The sequence below is a fragment of the Bombus pascuorum genome, chromosome 6 (genome assembly GCF_905332965.1).
Source record: "Bombus pascuorum chromosome 6, iyBomPasc1.1, whole genome shotgun sequence".
NCBI lineage: Eukaryota > Metazoa > Arthropoda > Insecta > Hymenoptera > Apidae > Bombus > Bombus pascuorum.
The window spans coordinates 3,313,551-3,326,877 of record NC_083493.1 but is presented as its reverse complement, the minus strand read 5'-3'; the positions used below and the strand labels follow the sequence as shown (position 1 = coordinate 3,326,877).

Here is a 13,327-nt window from a genome sequence, read left to right as displayed (position 1 = left end):
CATTGTGAAATTTGAATATGGAGTAAACTATAAATAATAACAATGAAATAGGTATGAACAATGATCTAAATCTAAAGAAATACGGCTTAGTAGATGTTCAAGTCAGTCATCTGACTGATAAAAAAGGATAAATGTGCACGCATGTAAAAAAATGACCAATTATTCGATGAAAAAAGTGGCCGATTGATTGTTACAGTGACGGGGCTCGAGCCAGACTTCACATACCCGTTGGAGAACTTAACGATCTCGCAGGGTCGAGACGCAACCTTCACCTGCGTGGTGAGCAACCTCGGTGGATACCGGGTGAGTCCTTCCTCCTCCGCGAGCGGAGATCACTCTGGCGGCGCCAAGGCCCGGGTAACTATTTTACCATTAACCTGTGTCCGCCTGTAATGGACTACCTTATCTACTACTACTACTACTACTACTACTACTACTACTACCTACTACTACTACTACTACCATCACTACTACTATTACTACTGCACTACTTATATGCGCGTGTGCCTGCACCTCACAGCACTGCATTTAACTGCACCACTGCCAGCTATGAAAAAGAAAACCACCGCAGCAGCCGCCACCATCACTAAAGCATCTCTCTCTGTACGACATCCATTTTCACCCATCAGCCGATATAGAACCGCTGCACATGAACTGAAACGTGCCAGTCCGCGTGACTTAAACTTTTCGAGCATACTTTTTTCTTCTTCCGCGGCGTTCCTTCCTTCCTCCCTCGTTCTCATTCCTTACGGCTTCTCTACGCCGGACCTTGTCGACCGGAAGGTGGTTCCTCTTGGTAACGAGACACGCAAGAAAAAAGTAAACACACGAAAAGAGTAGAAAGAAACGAAACGGAACGAAAAGAAAGAAGATAGACGTGAAAAAAACCCGCGATTACAGAACGATAGGAAGAAAGAACGAGAGAAAGAATAGCTTGCAGAATAGCAGACGATAGCTTACGAAAAGTTCGTGCATACTGTCTCTCTTTCACTGTGTACCTATACACGATGACAACTGTGACACCAGACAGTTTCAGGCATAGTTAGAGCGTTCGGCCCGTTCCCTTCGACCGTGTTTCCTCACTTTACGTTTTACAGAGTGTTTCATATGCGATAAATATACTGCTGATTACAGACAATATTATATTATAAGTACATTTCATACCATAATAGAGTTTATGGATATAGGTTTATATAATAGATAAAGTTTATAGGAGTTGCTCGGTCGAGTCATTTTTTGAGCAATTGGCAGGGCATCATCTCCTACCTTCTAACAGCTTTCCTCAGGTGCTTCAGGGCTAATTCTCTAGAGATGTTTATTTTTTGATATACATATATATGATGAAATAAAATAGTCAATCAATATAATATGTATGTTCATTGATATTTCTAAGCAGTTCATGTTTATCAATTCCGGTTTTTTTCTCATTTTACGTTTATTTCTAAATTTTAAAATCCTTCGCTCCATCATTTTGAAACACTCTGTGTAGATCCTCGTGTTATTTCACATTTGTTTCACTCATGAATTATCATGAACAATCGATGTGAACTGGCCTTCTAATCGCTGCTACGTATCGATACCAAGGTAGCATGTGCTTATTCTTAGACTGTTTCATAGACAGATCCATTTTTTAGTATTTGCATTAATATAAATTTATTTTTGGAAATTAACACTCGGAGCAATATCTAGATATTTAAAAAATGGCATTGCCGTTCGAACAGTCTAAGGCATCTGAAAAATAGCAGTAGCTTGGAAAGTAGATTATGCGGAATCGAAACTATAGCTATTGATAAATTAGATGAAGCAGAAAATTAGTAATTGTAAAGTCAAACTGCCAATCTAATTCTTTTTCGAGTTCACGATATACAAAAAGATACGACGAATGCATCACAGCAAAGTGAAATCTAAAAAGTAATTGAAAGACTGAGTCTGTAAATACTATAGGAAAGAAACATAAAAGATATATAGCAAGAGACAGACATTGATGACAAGACATAGATCTGCATTTAGATCAAATGTTGTTAACATAACAAAAATAACAAATATTTGATACGAATATGAACACGATAAACAATAAATATGCAGCATTTAACAAAAAACGAATTAATACCGCTCTAGTTAGCGATGCAGAGAACTCATATATTTATACAGTTGAATAAATAAAACAAAACTATTATTTTCAATAATTGCAATACTATTTATAATAAATGAATAAATTGCTAATAGAAGTTATTTATTATATCAAATTTTTATTTAATTGGTAAAACTGTACAGAAAGCTAATAACATTGATGTTTTCCCGGCTGCTGCAATCTACCTATTTCTGTCGGAAAAAAACAATACTCTAGAGAAATCAGAACAATGTACCTTCCATACGATATATATATGCACATTCGTGTTTGTTGAAAGTCAAATAATTGTATTCGTGTTTCAGCCAGTCTTTTTCTTCCATGCTTTCGATAATGTCATTCAAGTGATATATTTTATTAGATATCTTCCATTTCAATAACTAAATACATACTTGAAATATATTTTACACAAATGTGTAACGAATGAAATTGATTATCGACGAAACAAACAGCCATTAATTTATTATTTTCCGCAGCAGAGAAAACATTCCAAGTATTCGGAATTAGTTACATTTTTCGCCAATAAATAATAATCTTTCGTATATCTGTCGTTTACGATGAAAAATATATTTGATCGCGTTAAAGCATAAATGTCAGATTAAAAACTTTTGCAATTAATAACAACATCCAAATTAATAACCAGATTACAGTTAATATCCAAGTTAGAGTTTCTTATAAATCGATATATTCTCTTGATTATCTTGCACAAACAAAAGCGGTAATTTCACAAGTAAAACTCATAGAAATATATTTGACAGTTTTACGATTCCACTTGTTGAACGAATTTCTTACTGTACGAAAGAGTCGGCGAAGAGAATATTTCTTTTCGAAGAGATTTTCGACGAAAGTTGCCCTGTAGACTTTAATTAAGCCTTGAAACCTTAAACTTTATAACTCGGCAAATGAATGATTCTTTTTGCCAACAGGGTTTGCGATCCACCTTCTTCCTTTCGCTGTTTCCACGCTGCACTCGTTTGCACCTTTCCAAATGGAGAAAGTATTCCTAAAAGAATTTTCTGAAGTTAAAGGTGTTCCCTACTTCCTCTTAATTTTTTTTTATTACTTACTATCGTAACGAAGGTGACGAATGGAATGATTCTAAAAATGATATAAAAATTCATTCCTCTTTAAATAATTATAAATAATATTCATTCTTATTTTCATCAATTCGAAAACAGTTTGAACGAAGTCTCGAAGTGCCCGAAACGAGAATGAAATTGATACGCGGAGAAAGGCGAGACAAAGAAATGTGTTTCGGAAACGCATGCATAATTTCAATTATCGCTTGTTCCACGAAAGAAAATCATCATTCTTTCTCGAGCGCAGCGAGATGCGGCCGAAGGCGCGAACCTGCCTAACTTGCTGCTATTTGACTTGCTGATTCGTATACGACAAATTATCATTTTCATTTTCATCCTCATGATCAAGAGTCCCGGTTAAAGTCTTGCGCCAAATGTATGCGCATATATACGGCCGTAAACACGCCGAGTATCTTTGCCCCTTTGCGAATACGCTGAATGACAAATCACTCTGGCCTAACCATCTGATATCTTTCGACTTACGCAGGGAAAAGTGTTAAACAAATAAGAAATGAAACTAGAAAATTTTTATTCTTCAAATTTTATTTTTCATTCATTTATCGGGGTTTCTATGGAGATATTTCATATATCACGAAATTCTCGGAATTTTTTTTCGATACCACACAAAAAATTTCGATCTATTCTTTTTTTTTAAAGTTCGTTTAAATCACTGTACTAATAGAAAAAGAAATTGCAAACGACAGGTAAATATAGAAGGTTTGATATAGCAGTGGAAATTTTAAACACAGTGTTTCCTTTGAACGAAAATGCTCTCGAGAAATTTTCAAGCTACCTCACATCAGATTTCTCACGAGCTGATATTTTTCGCATTTCCAGCTCGAATATTCCTTCACGCAACTCTCTGAAAGCCTCGGTGAATATTCTTCCGTAGTGGTTGTTCGTGGTGGCGTGTATCCACCAAGACGAGCAACTTAAACAAGCGTACTCGAAAAGCTTAATCTTCATTCACGCGCCGATGAATAGCCGGCAATAAATGTATACTATAGTGCGATATACCAGTTAGAAATACAAGTTTCACCATGATGATTTTCGCTTTTCCGCACGGACTGCTGATATCATCAGTTTTCATCGTATTGCAATCGAGAAATATTTTATGTTCAAGCTTGCGTAGCAAAAACTTTAATATGAAATGAGAAATAATCGCTGCAGGTAATTCAAAGATAAATTAGCCAAGAGAATTTGGAATCTTATCTTGGAAATTCATTTGAGGGAACATCATCCTTTGTGTATTCAAGAAAATTAATTTTGATATTCTACTGCAATGATAAATGGCTTCTTGGCTTTTTAGATTTAAGCTTCGATGCTTAAACGCCATAATTGGAACTTCCAGAACGAAACATTGGCGATGCCCAGACATACCGGAACGTGACAACTAGTTACAACTTCCGACAGATCTTTCGTGAAATTCCTCGTGATAATTATTGTATGCTCGCAAATTTCTTCCAAGGAGTTAATCGAAAGTATTTTTACATAACAAATTCTTTTTCAAAATCGTGAATCTTCTAGAATATTTCAGCATTATCAAATTTCTGAAAAATTGTATCAAATTTTATTACAATTACCGTAATAAAGCTTTCTTACTATATTCAAAATTTTATTTAAAAAAATTTAATATTCTATATTTATAATTATTACATGGCCACCGTTTAATCACTGCAGTAACTATACTTTTATTATCACAGCGGATTAAATTATAGTACTCATATATATCGAAAGCACCATGAGTAAACCGAAAAAATACACCGTAAGTTTTAATATCGTTCGAGCAAAAATTTATTCGTCCCGTTACTGAACCTAGTACTTTCCAATACGAAAAGAAGGTATTCTACAAACACGAAATTAGGTTTGACGGTTGGCCGCTGATTCATCACGGAGAAAAATTTTATATGATCTATATATAAACGCACAGACGTATGTCGCACAAAACGTTTTTCCACAATTGCACAACACACTTGAAACTGTTTGTTCGTGGGATGAAATATGATGCAAGCTGCATTGGACGACAGTTGAGTGCACAATGTTTAAGATGTGTTATGCGTCGTAAGTAATAGCGGGGTCTCGACGATCGAGTCGAGTGTTGAATATCAGATTGTTCTTAGCGTATCTATGAATTCTCACTTATAAAAGGCATGCCTTGATGCATGATTATATGATAACAGAAGGTGATGACAGAGGTTGCATGAGCATGTTTTTCAATAAGCATTAATTTAGATTAAATAAGATTAATAAAAGAGGCGGATTAATCGTTGGTAGAAGATAGAAAGTAAAAGAGGCTCTAGATATCAGGTGTATGTTAGAGAACACGTGATGTCAGATTTTATAGAATGAATGTAGAGAAATAAAAACTAGTAAATGAATTAATAAGAAATAGTAAAGTGAACTAATAAATTAAGCTGATGAGAAAACCGAGCGTTTAAAAATTCATTTAACCCCTTCGTTTCCACTATAATTGTACTGGCATCTTTAAAATTATCGAACGAAATATTCATTCTTATTTTGAATTCTTCTTACATTGGATAAAATATCATTAGAAAATAATAGATGATGCGCTAGGTAGAAAAATGATAGACAAACGTTTACAGTTATTAAATAACTTTGGAACGAAAGGGTTAAATGATGTCTATAAAATATATAACAAACGTAAGATATTTTTTGTCAAATATTTGAATTACAGTAACAAGCAGAGAATAAATTAAGATAATGTTGGTAAGATTTATCATCGAGTTAAAGAGTCCACGAAAATAGAAAATGAAAAATGAAAGACTATTCCATTATGAACAAACTTTAAAGTACCAATTTCGCGAAATTGAACGAAAGGAAATAGTGCCATAAAAATTACAATTCTATTATTCTTTTTAAGGATCGGACGAAATTAAGTGTCGCTTCAGTTATTTACTAACTGCTAAAAACACTTCGTAGCGTTAATTATTGATAGATTTAACCAATTTAACGGGTTCTCTTCAATCGTCGAATTATTATTAATGGTCGAATCGCCAGAAATATTAGATTGAATTCATCGTTCTCAAACGATTTTTAACAGCTCCACGGCGAATTATTAAGCAAAGCACCGGCTCGTTTTGAACGAAAATCACGAGACATCGGAAGCTGATCCGTCAAAACGCATAAAGCTTCGCATTCAACGAAAGCCTGTCGTATGCAGTATAACAGAACCTCAAGATAAAATTCGAAATTCACTGTGACAATTCTGAAATAGCTCCACTCCGTTGTTTATAATCTATTATTACCATATCCATTGCTCCTCTCGCACACGGTCTTTAAAGAGATTTATGAGCGAGCGTCGCACATTTGCCATTCTCTTTCTCATCGCAAAAGAATTATTTACTACTATAGTCAAAAGAAAAAAAAGGAAAAATGACTGAACAAGTAATCGCAAACGAAGAAAATAACCGTTTTCATTGTAAAAGAAAAAAAGGACGAAACACTTTTATGGGCACGGAAAATCGTATTGCGTTTCACGCGTTAAAACAATTACTCGTTCATCGTGGTTGAAACATACATGACTAGCCATAAAACGTGGTCCGTCTTAAACGCACTTAAGTGTGCGCGTCACAATATGCCGCAATGTTTAGGAGAAAGTACGATTTTGTAAAGAATGGTTCCTGCGAAATTGAAATTCTACAAAATGAAGAACCTCCAAGTCCAAAGATTAGAGAGTCTTGTGACAGACGCTCGACGAAGGAATTTCTAATAAGATAGACGCCTTCTCTAGTGGAATTATCAGGGTTTGTATGGAATTGGTGGAGACTCTATAGCCAAGTCCCGAAGAAACTCTTTCGTTCGTTTTTGATACGTTTAAATATCAAAATTTTTTAAATATAATTTGTAATTGTTTTTAAAATGTTTGAAAAGTGATTCCCTCGATAGAGTAATTTTATTAATTTTCTCAATATCGGGATACCTTGTATTGTATAGATTATGTGCTTCGCTTCACAAAATTGCATTTTTACTGTTAACAAAAATTACGACTCCAGTTGAAAATCTTTGATATTGTCGGTGAATAGTAATATATAAAAAATTGCAAGCCAGAATGGAAGAAAATCATTGGTTCGTCCCTTTCCTATTTTTAAATAAAACGTTGAATCGAGAAAATTCCCTATAGCGATCAATACTCACGGATCAGCGTATCTGAAATATATGTTACTCGTTTGTCGAAACGAATAAAATGGAGGCAAGATAAAACCGTGATTTAAACGAATACTTATATTAAAGGCATCAATACAAGTTGTACAGGAGATTGCCGGAATCCGAGAATATGAAACAGTTAATCGAAAGTTGAAAAATGAGGTAAATCCAAGGGAAGAAATGTACAGATTCATAAATATACTCCGCCAAATTTTATCTTGTTTAGCGCATGATACTAATTACGTCAAAGTCGGGAAGATTAAGTTAAGCCTTTGCCTCGGACTAATGTACATGTATCAAAAGCAGACGGTTTCAAAATTCATATCTCCTTGGTACACGCCGCGAAGTAATCTGTTTAATTAACAGCATAACATGTGAACTACATGAAGTATCCGATGAATTTTGTAGCCGATGATTCAAACAATACACTGATCGTCCATAAAGAAATATATCTCATAAAGTTGGAAACACTAAATACACTTATGTATTTTCTATAATAAATATTTTGACATTTACGAAAAATGAAGTGAACTTGAAAAACTATTGAGAAATTATTAAAATTTATAGGAATTGTTATCTCGTTTGAAAGCTTAACTTATAAAAATCCTACATGCTCGATAAAACGTTTTCTACAAGCAGTGAAAATTATTCAAAAACGATTTTTGTCCCAAAGAAGTATCAAGATTTCTCAAATAATTTTTATATTGCTTTCTGTGACTTACGTTCGATATTGATATTATATTTAACCTATACAATAAAAGTATGCTACCAACATTTCAAAGGATTATTACCTAAACAAACAGAATAGGAGAGAAATAAAAGCAATCCAGGTCATATTTTAGAAGTATTATTTCCTATCGACGATGGTCGTCACGTACCTTTCTCTATTTTATCTTCGATCTGTCATTGGTCTGGCGTACATAAATTTCGTTATAAACGCGAAGAAAAAGTTCGAATCTGTCGTTTATTGACGGTTCCTTGCAATATCGTGTTATGCCTATTAATTATGAAAAAATTGCATAAAAACGGCTATATTTCAAAGAAACGATAGTCCCGTCGATTCCCAATATTGAATTTGACGAATAAAAACGCATAAAAGCAGGTGACTAACTAGATATTTTATTTCTAGATTACGTATATCCCATTTATTTCTAAATTACATGCAAAAATAGAATGGATTGATCAAAATGATAAATTAAAATATCCCGTTGACATTATTTTAATCCTTGAGAGACTAATTTAATATACTAAGTTAAATTAACGTAAGTTAAGAATAAAAAAGGACATCTACACATCAATTCCATTTACAAACAGCTGACGCGACAAATCAACCGACTGTATTTCTGTAACAAATTTATTAGGAACAGATACTATAGAAATATCCTGTGTATTATCCATACATACAAAGAAATGAAAGGGAAAAAACTTTGATAAAAGTACGAACCAAAGAAACGTCAATTACGAAGCTACTTTACATATAAAAGACGGGCGCAACTTTATTACTATGTCCTCGAGAAAAGCATAAACATCAGCGCTAATTAGGGCTTCACAAAGAAGAATATTAGGAATTAAATATCTCGAAACAACCAATCCTTGTATAATTCTACAAAGACAAAACTTAAGCTTTATAAAGCTATCTTTTGAAGATAGACTCTTATTTTATATGATATAGGTAGCTCGCATGGCTTAGCGCTGCAAGGCTGTCGAACCGTGTAATGTCAAAGAACCAACAAATTAATCTCGAAACGAGCAACCTAAAATTCATTTCGCATAGTATAGACACGATACCATAGTAGAAGGATGACATTTTTATAAAAAAAAACTTTCGTGGTTAATCGCTACAAAGTTGCGAGGTCTTTCGACGGTAAGGAGAAATAAATAGAAGAAATAAATCCGAAAACAAGTAAAATAAAACAGCCAACAGGTCGAAGCAAGGTAAATCGTTAACCAAGCGACGGGATTCAACAAACCATGCAACCCTTCTGCCGATGAAAACAGCCGATGATGACGAAGAAAACTGACGGTCACGTGTAGCTGTAGACGCGTAAGCCACAATATCATAAGGGTCGCTTGATACAATCGGTTAATCGCGCGATGCTGCATGTGTAAAACCGTCACAGTAATCTGCTGCGAACCGAGCACTCTGCAGTAATAAATACTAACATTTAAAGTTGTCCCCAGTTGCAAAAAGCAGAGGCCGGGGAACAAAGGCTAGTGAGGGAATAATGCTTTCTGAAATCTCGAGCGTAAAGCCGGCCGGCAGCGACAACCAAATAGAACCGGTGGCCGTTTGAATATAACGAAGCGCGAGCAGAGAGGCCAAATGCAAGCAGAAGAAACGGAAACGGATGAAGGAGAATAGGAAGACGATGAAATAACATTAGACAGCGTGAGAGGAGGGGTGACGACAGGAAGCAGCAGCAGGATACGAAGAAAGGGATCGGGCCCTGCGAAACTTTTAATTAGCAAGCTTATCCATTTATCTGCATGCCGTTGAAAGGAACAGCCGTAGCTCGCTACCGAAAACAGAAGTCGAGAAAATAAAAGAATAGTCGGTGAACAGGGGAGAATGCAGTCGTACGAACAGAGAAAAGGGGATAAGGCAGGGAAGAAAACGAGAAGAAGGATGAAAAAGAAGACGAAAGAGAGAAGTTAGGTGGTCGTGGAAGGAGGGTATGAGCCAGAAGATGGCGGGAAATAAACGAGGTGTGGTAGACTGGACCGACGAGGCTCCTGATCCCACAATGCGCCACAATAGAGCGCCGACGATGGTTTTGCATATGAAAGAGGGCCGAGAATGGAGACCACGGTAGATAGGTGCACATAGTGTGATATTATATCTGACTAGGGTTCCACGTCCTTCCCCCTTCCTCTGTTTCGCTCTCTTTCGCCTTTCGTCTGCTCCATCGTCGTCTATCCACGCTCCCATCCTCTTATCCTATCTATTCTTCTCTCTCGCTTTCTATCTTTCTCTCCGTGTACACGCTTCCTATCCTTTTTCTTCTTCACTTTTCCTTTTGCTTCAAGTTCCTTTAGTAGTCCTTATTTTTCACCCTCGACAAAGGTACGAGGCCGCCAGACCGATCGCCAGTTGAAAATGCGTAGGGAAAACTGCATTAGGCGGAAGGCGTCTTTCGCTTAAGATAAACTCGTTTCCATAGAGTTCAGCCCTTTAAAGTCGTGGACTGCTCATTGTGCTGCAAATTTGCGACTGCTCGCGAGACACCGTTACTAGATCATTCCTTTCCTCTTCCACATCGTTCTTTTTCCTTTCTCCATCGTTATTACTCTCCCCTCTCCCTCTCTCCTATATGTGCAAGCTCCTTCAAGTTTGTTTTCTCTTATGTCTTCTACTTTCTTGTTCTCACAGACGCAACAGCACCGGAAAGAGCTAATTTTGCTGCGGCACTTAACGTTTCCGGTCACGTCTACTTCACCATGACTTTTAACTAATTTCGTAGCTCTAAAACGTTACAATATTTCAAAATGACAAAGCGTCTTCAAAAATACTAAAAAGTCTTAAGAATAAACAATTTTAACGTTTCACGCAGCTTCTTAAATCCAATAGTTCTCAACCCTTCCTCGGAGGTGGATTTCGCGGCCAAACGGCGAAGAGTTTTCCGAACGAGAAAGGGGTTTCCCTTCTTTCGTGTATACGATCCTCTGAGCGAAGATCGTACCGCGACTTTCGACTTTCCCTGAATATTTCGACCAGCCAGCTCGTTGAAAGATCGAAAGAAAGAGGTGGAGCCTCGGAACCGACAAGCGTTCCGCGTTTCGACGCAGTTTCCTTAGGCATGTACGCGGAGCTTAAATTTATGAAAAGGCTGTGGAGCTGTTTAAATAAAACAGTAACGTAGGCAATGAGAAACCGTTAATTACAACCAGCGGATGATAAGGGTGGTGCTTTTTATGAAACTATAAAATTATTAAAATGAAATAACACAATACTACGGTGTGATGGTTTTATAAAATAATGGATAATAATGGATAATAATGGAAAATAATGGATCGTTTTATAAATATTGTATTATTGGGGATCTTTTTAAATATTAATACCCTAAAGGAAGATATAAATTAAACCAGATATTGCCGCAAACTGAAAAGTGTTAAACAATATCCTATCATACCAAATACCAAATAATAGCCTTTGGGCAAATGGCCCCGTGCAATCGAACGAAATTAATTCTAGGATCGACGGATACACGTGTTTATAGTGTTCGGAAGTTCCAAAGCTCGATATCCCAAAACAGATTAATCATCCATCGATGAATCTCGAAAAGAAGAACGACGTAAAAGCAAAAGGTCCATCGCAGAGGACGATAGGACACCGAGGGGCGGGAAAGTGGCATAAATGTTTCAGAATCGCGCGCATCTGTCGTCCGGGGGACTTTTTCAGTTCCCGAAGAGAGCTCGTTTTTGGAGCTGCTCAGGAAGGCGAAGGGCAAGTAGAAGGAAAGGGAGAAGAGGGTTTACTATCCTCGTATAATGTATTATAAGTGGAGGCACTCACAGGGCCGTCACTACCAAACACTCAAAGCCCTCCACCCCGCTTTCTCTAGCTTCTAGCTACTGGTTGGTCTCTCTCTACCTCCCTCTCTCTCTTTCTCTCTCTTTCTCTCTCTCTCTCTCTCTCCCTCTCTCTCTGTCTCTCCACTGCCGCTTCCAAACGCGATCCTCCACCTCAACCCTCACAGCTTCTCCGTAAACCTCTCCAGCTGCCTTCTCTGTACACTCCGCTTTCGAGTTATCGATAAGAACCGCAGACCTCTTTTGTTGGTTGATAGATAGCCTATCAAAGCGACGCGAGGTCAAATATTCGACATGCCGCCGGTTCAATTTCGTGCCAATAATATCTATGCGAAATAAGAAAACTTCCCGCCAAAACTTCGCGTACATCTATAGGAGACCGAGCTGCATTCGGAAGGAAAATGTTGACGTTGGAAAATGAACTTCGTCTACTGTATCTCGGATTGTTGCCTTCACGGTATAGCTTAGTAAAATTGAATAATATTTTTCGCATTGCGGTGAAATATCTGGGTTTTGAGGGTCGATAAAGTGTTTAAACAAAGCGCACTTCTACGCATATTGGTTAATTAAGTTTGAAATATTTCTTTTTAATTGTAATGATGGCACTAATCAATATTAAAATTAAAGTCTATCTATTGAGAAGATTACTCGGTTGTATAAAGATATAAAATCTGACAATCATCAAGAACAATTAAAGAAAGTTTATCTGAGAAATAATCGATTGAATTTAAGTTTAAGCATATGATGTGAAATGCCTCGTTGATATTGTAGGTGTCTCGTAGTTTAGTCGTCGTAGGATTTCTCAATGTAAAAAATTATAGTTTATATATATATAATCTAATATCATTAATACATGCAGATATAATACGTTTTTAAAATAAGATAAAAAATATCCTACACAACGAGATGTTAAGAATTAACGATCTCAGAAATTGAAATTGAGAAAATACGATATAGGAAGTTTCTTTAGGTACTTTGAACAGGGAAATAGATATAATGAATTCAGAAAAAAATTAATTATCGTATAAAAGAAGAAAATAAAAATATTAGAAGTCTGATATTTAATAAATAAGTTTTGCAGGAAAATACTAAGAGATTAAAATGCTTGGTCCGATACATATTTTGCAGAAGAATACTAAAAAACATCTACGTTAACATTAATATCAGTATTCTGAGAAAACAACGTATTCTGTACTAAACAGTATATTCCTTATAAATAAATCTTTGTTAAGTTCTTCTGCAAGCATATGTATTACAAAAAGAATCAATTCGTCCTTTTATTATTACGAAACTGATTAAACCTTTATAGCGTTATAAAATCCATGCGGAAATGGAGCATGCTTAAATGCTAGAGAGAAACTTTAATTACTCTTTGACAGGATTGTGAATTCCTTTGATCTTGCCAATTTAAAAGAATTTCTATAAA

The 13,327-nt window shown here is 36.0% G+C and overlaps 1 protein-coding gene across 2 annotated transcripts in view; it reads left to right on the top strand.

The window, feature by feature from the left end:
* Positions 1-13,327, top strand: part of LOC132908011 (lachesin-like) — a 186,804-nt gene that overhangs the window by 134,262 nt on the left and 39,215 nt on the right. Inside the window, exon 3 of one of the 2 annotated variants that reach the window (XM_060961530.1) lies at positions 197-303. In XM_060961530.1, the coding sequence (XP_060817513.1) occupies positions 197-303 (107 nt within the window). Of the gene's footprint in view, positions 1-196; positions 358-13,327 lie in introns of both variants that reach the window. The other variant, XM_060961528.1, reaches the window with a different exon arrangement.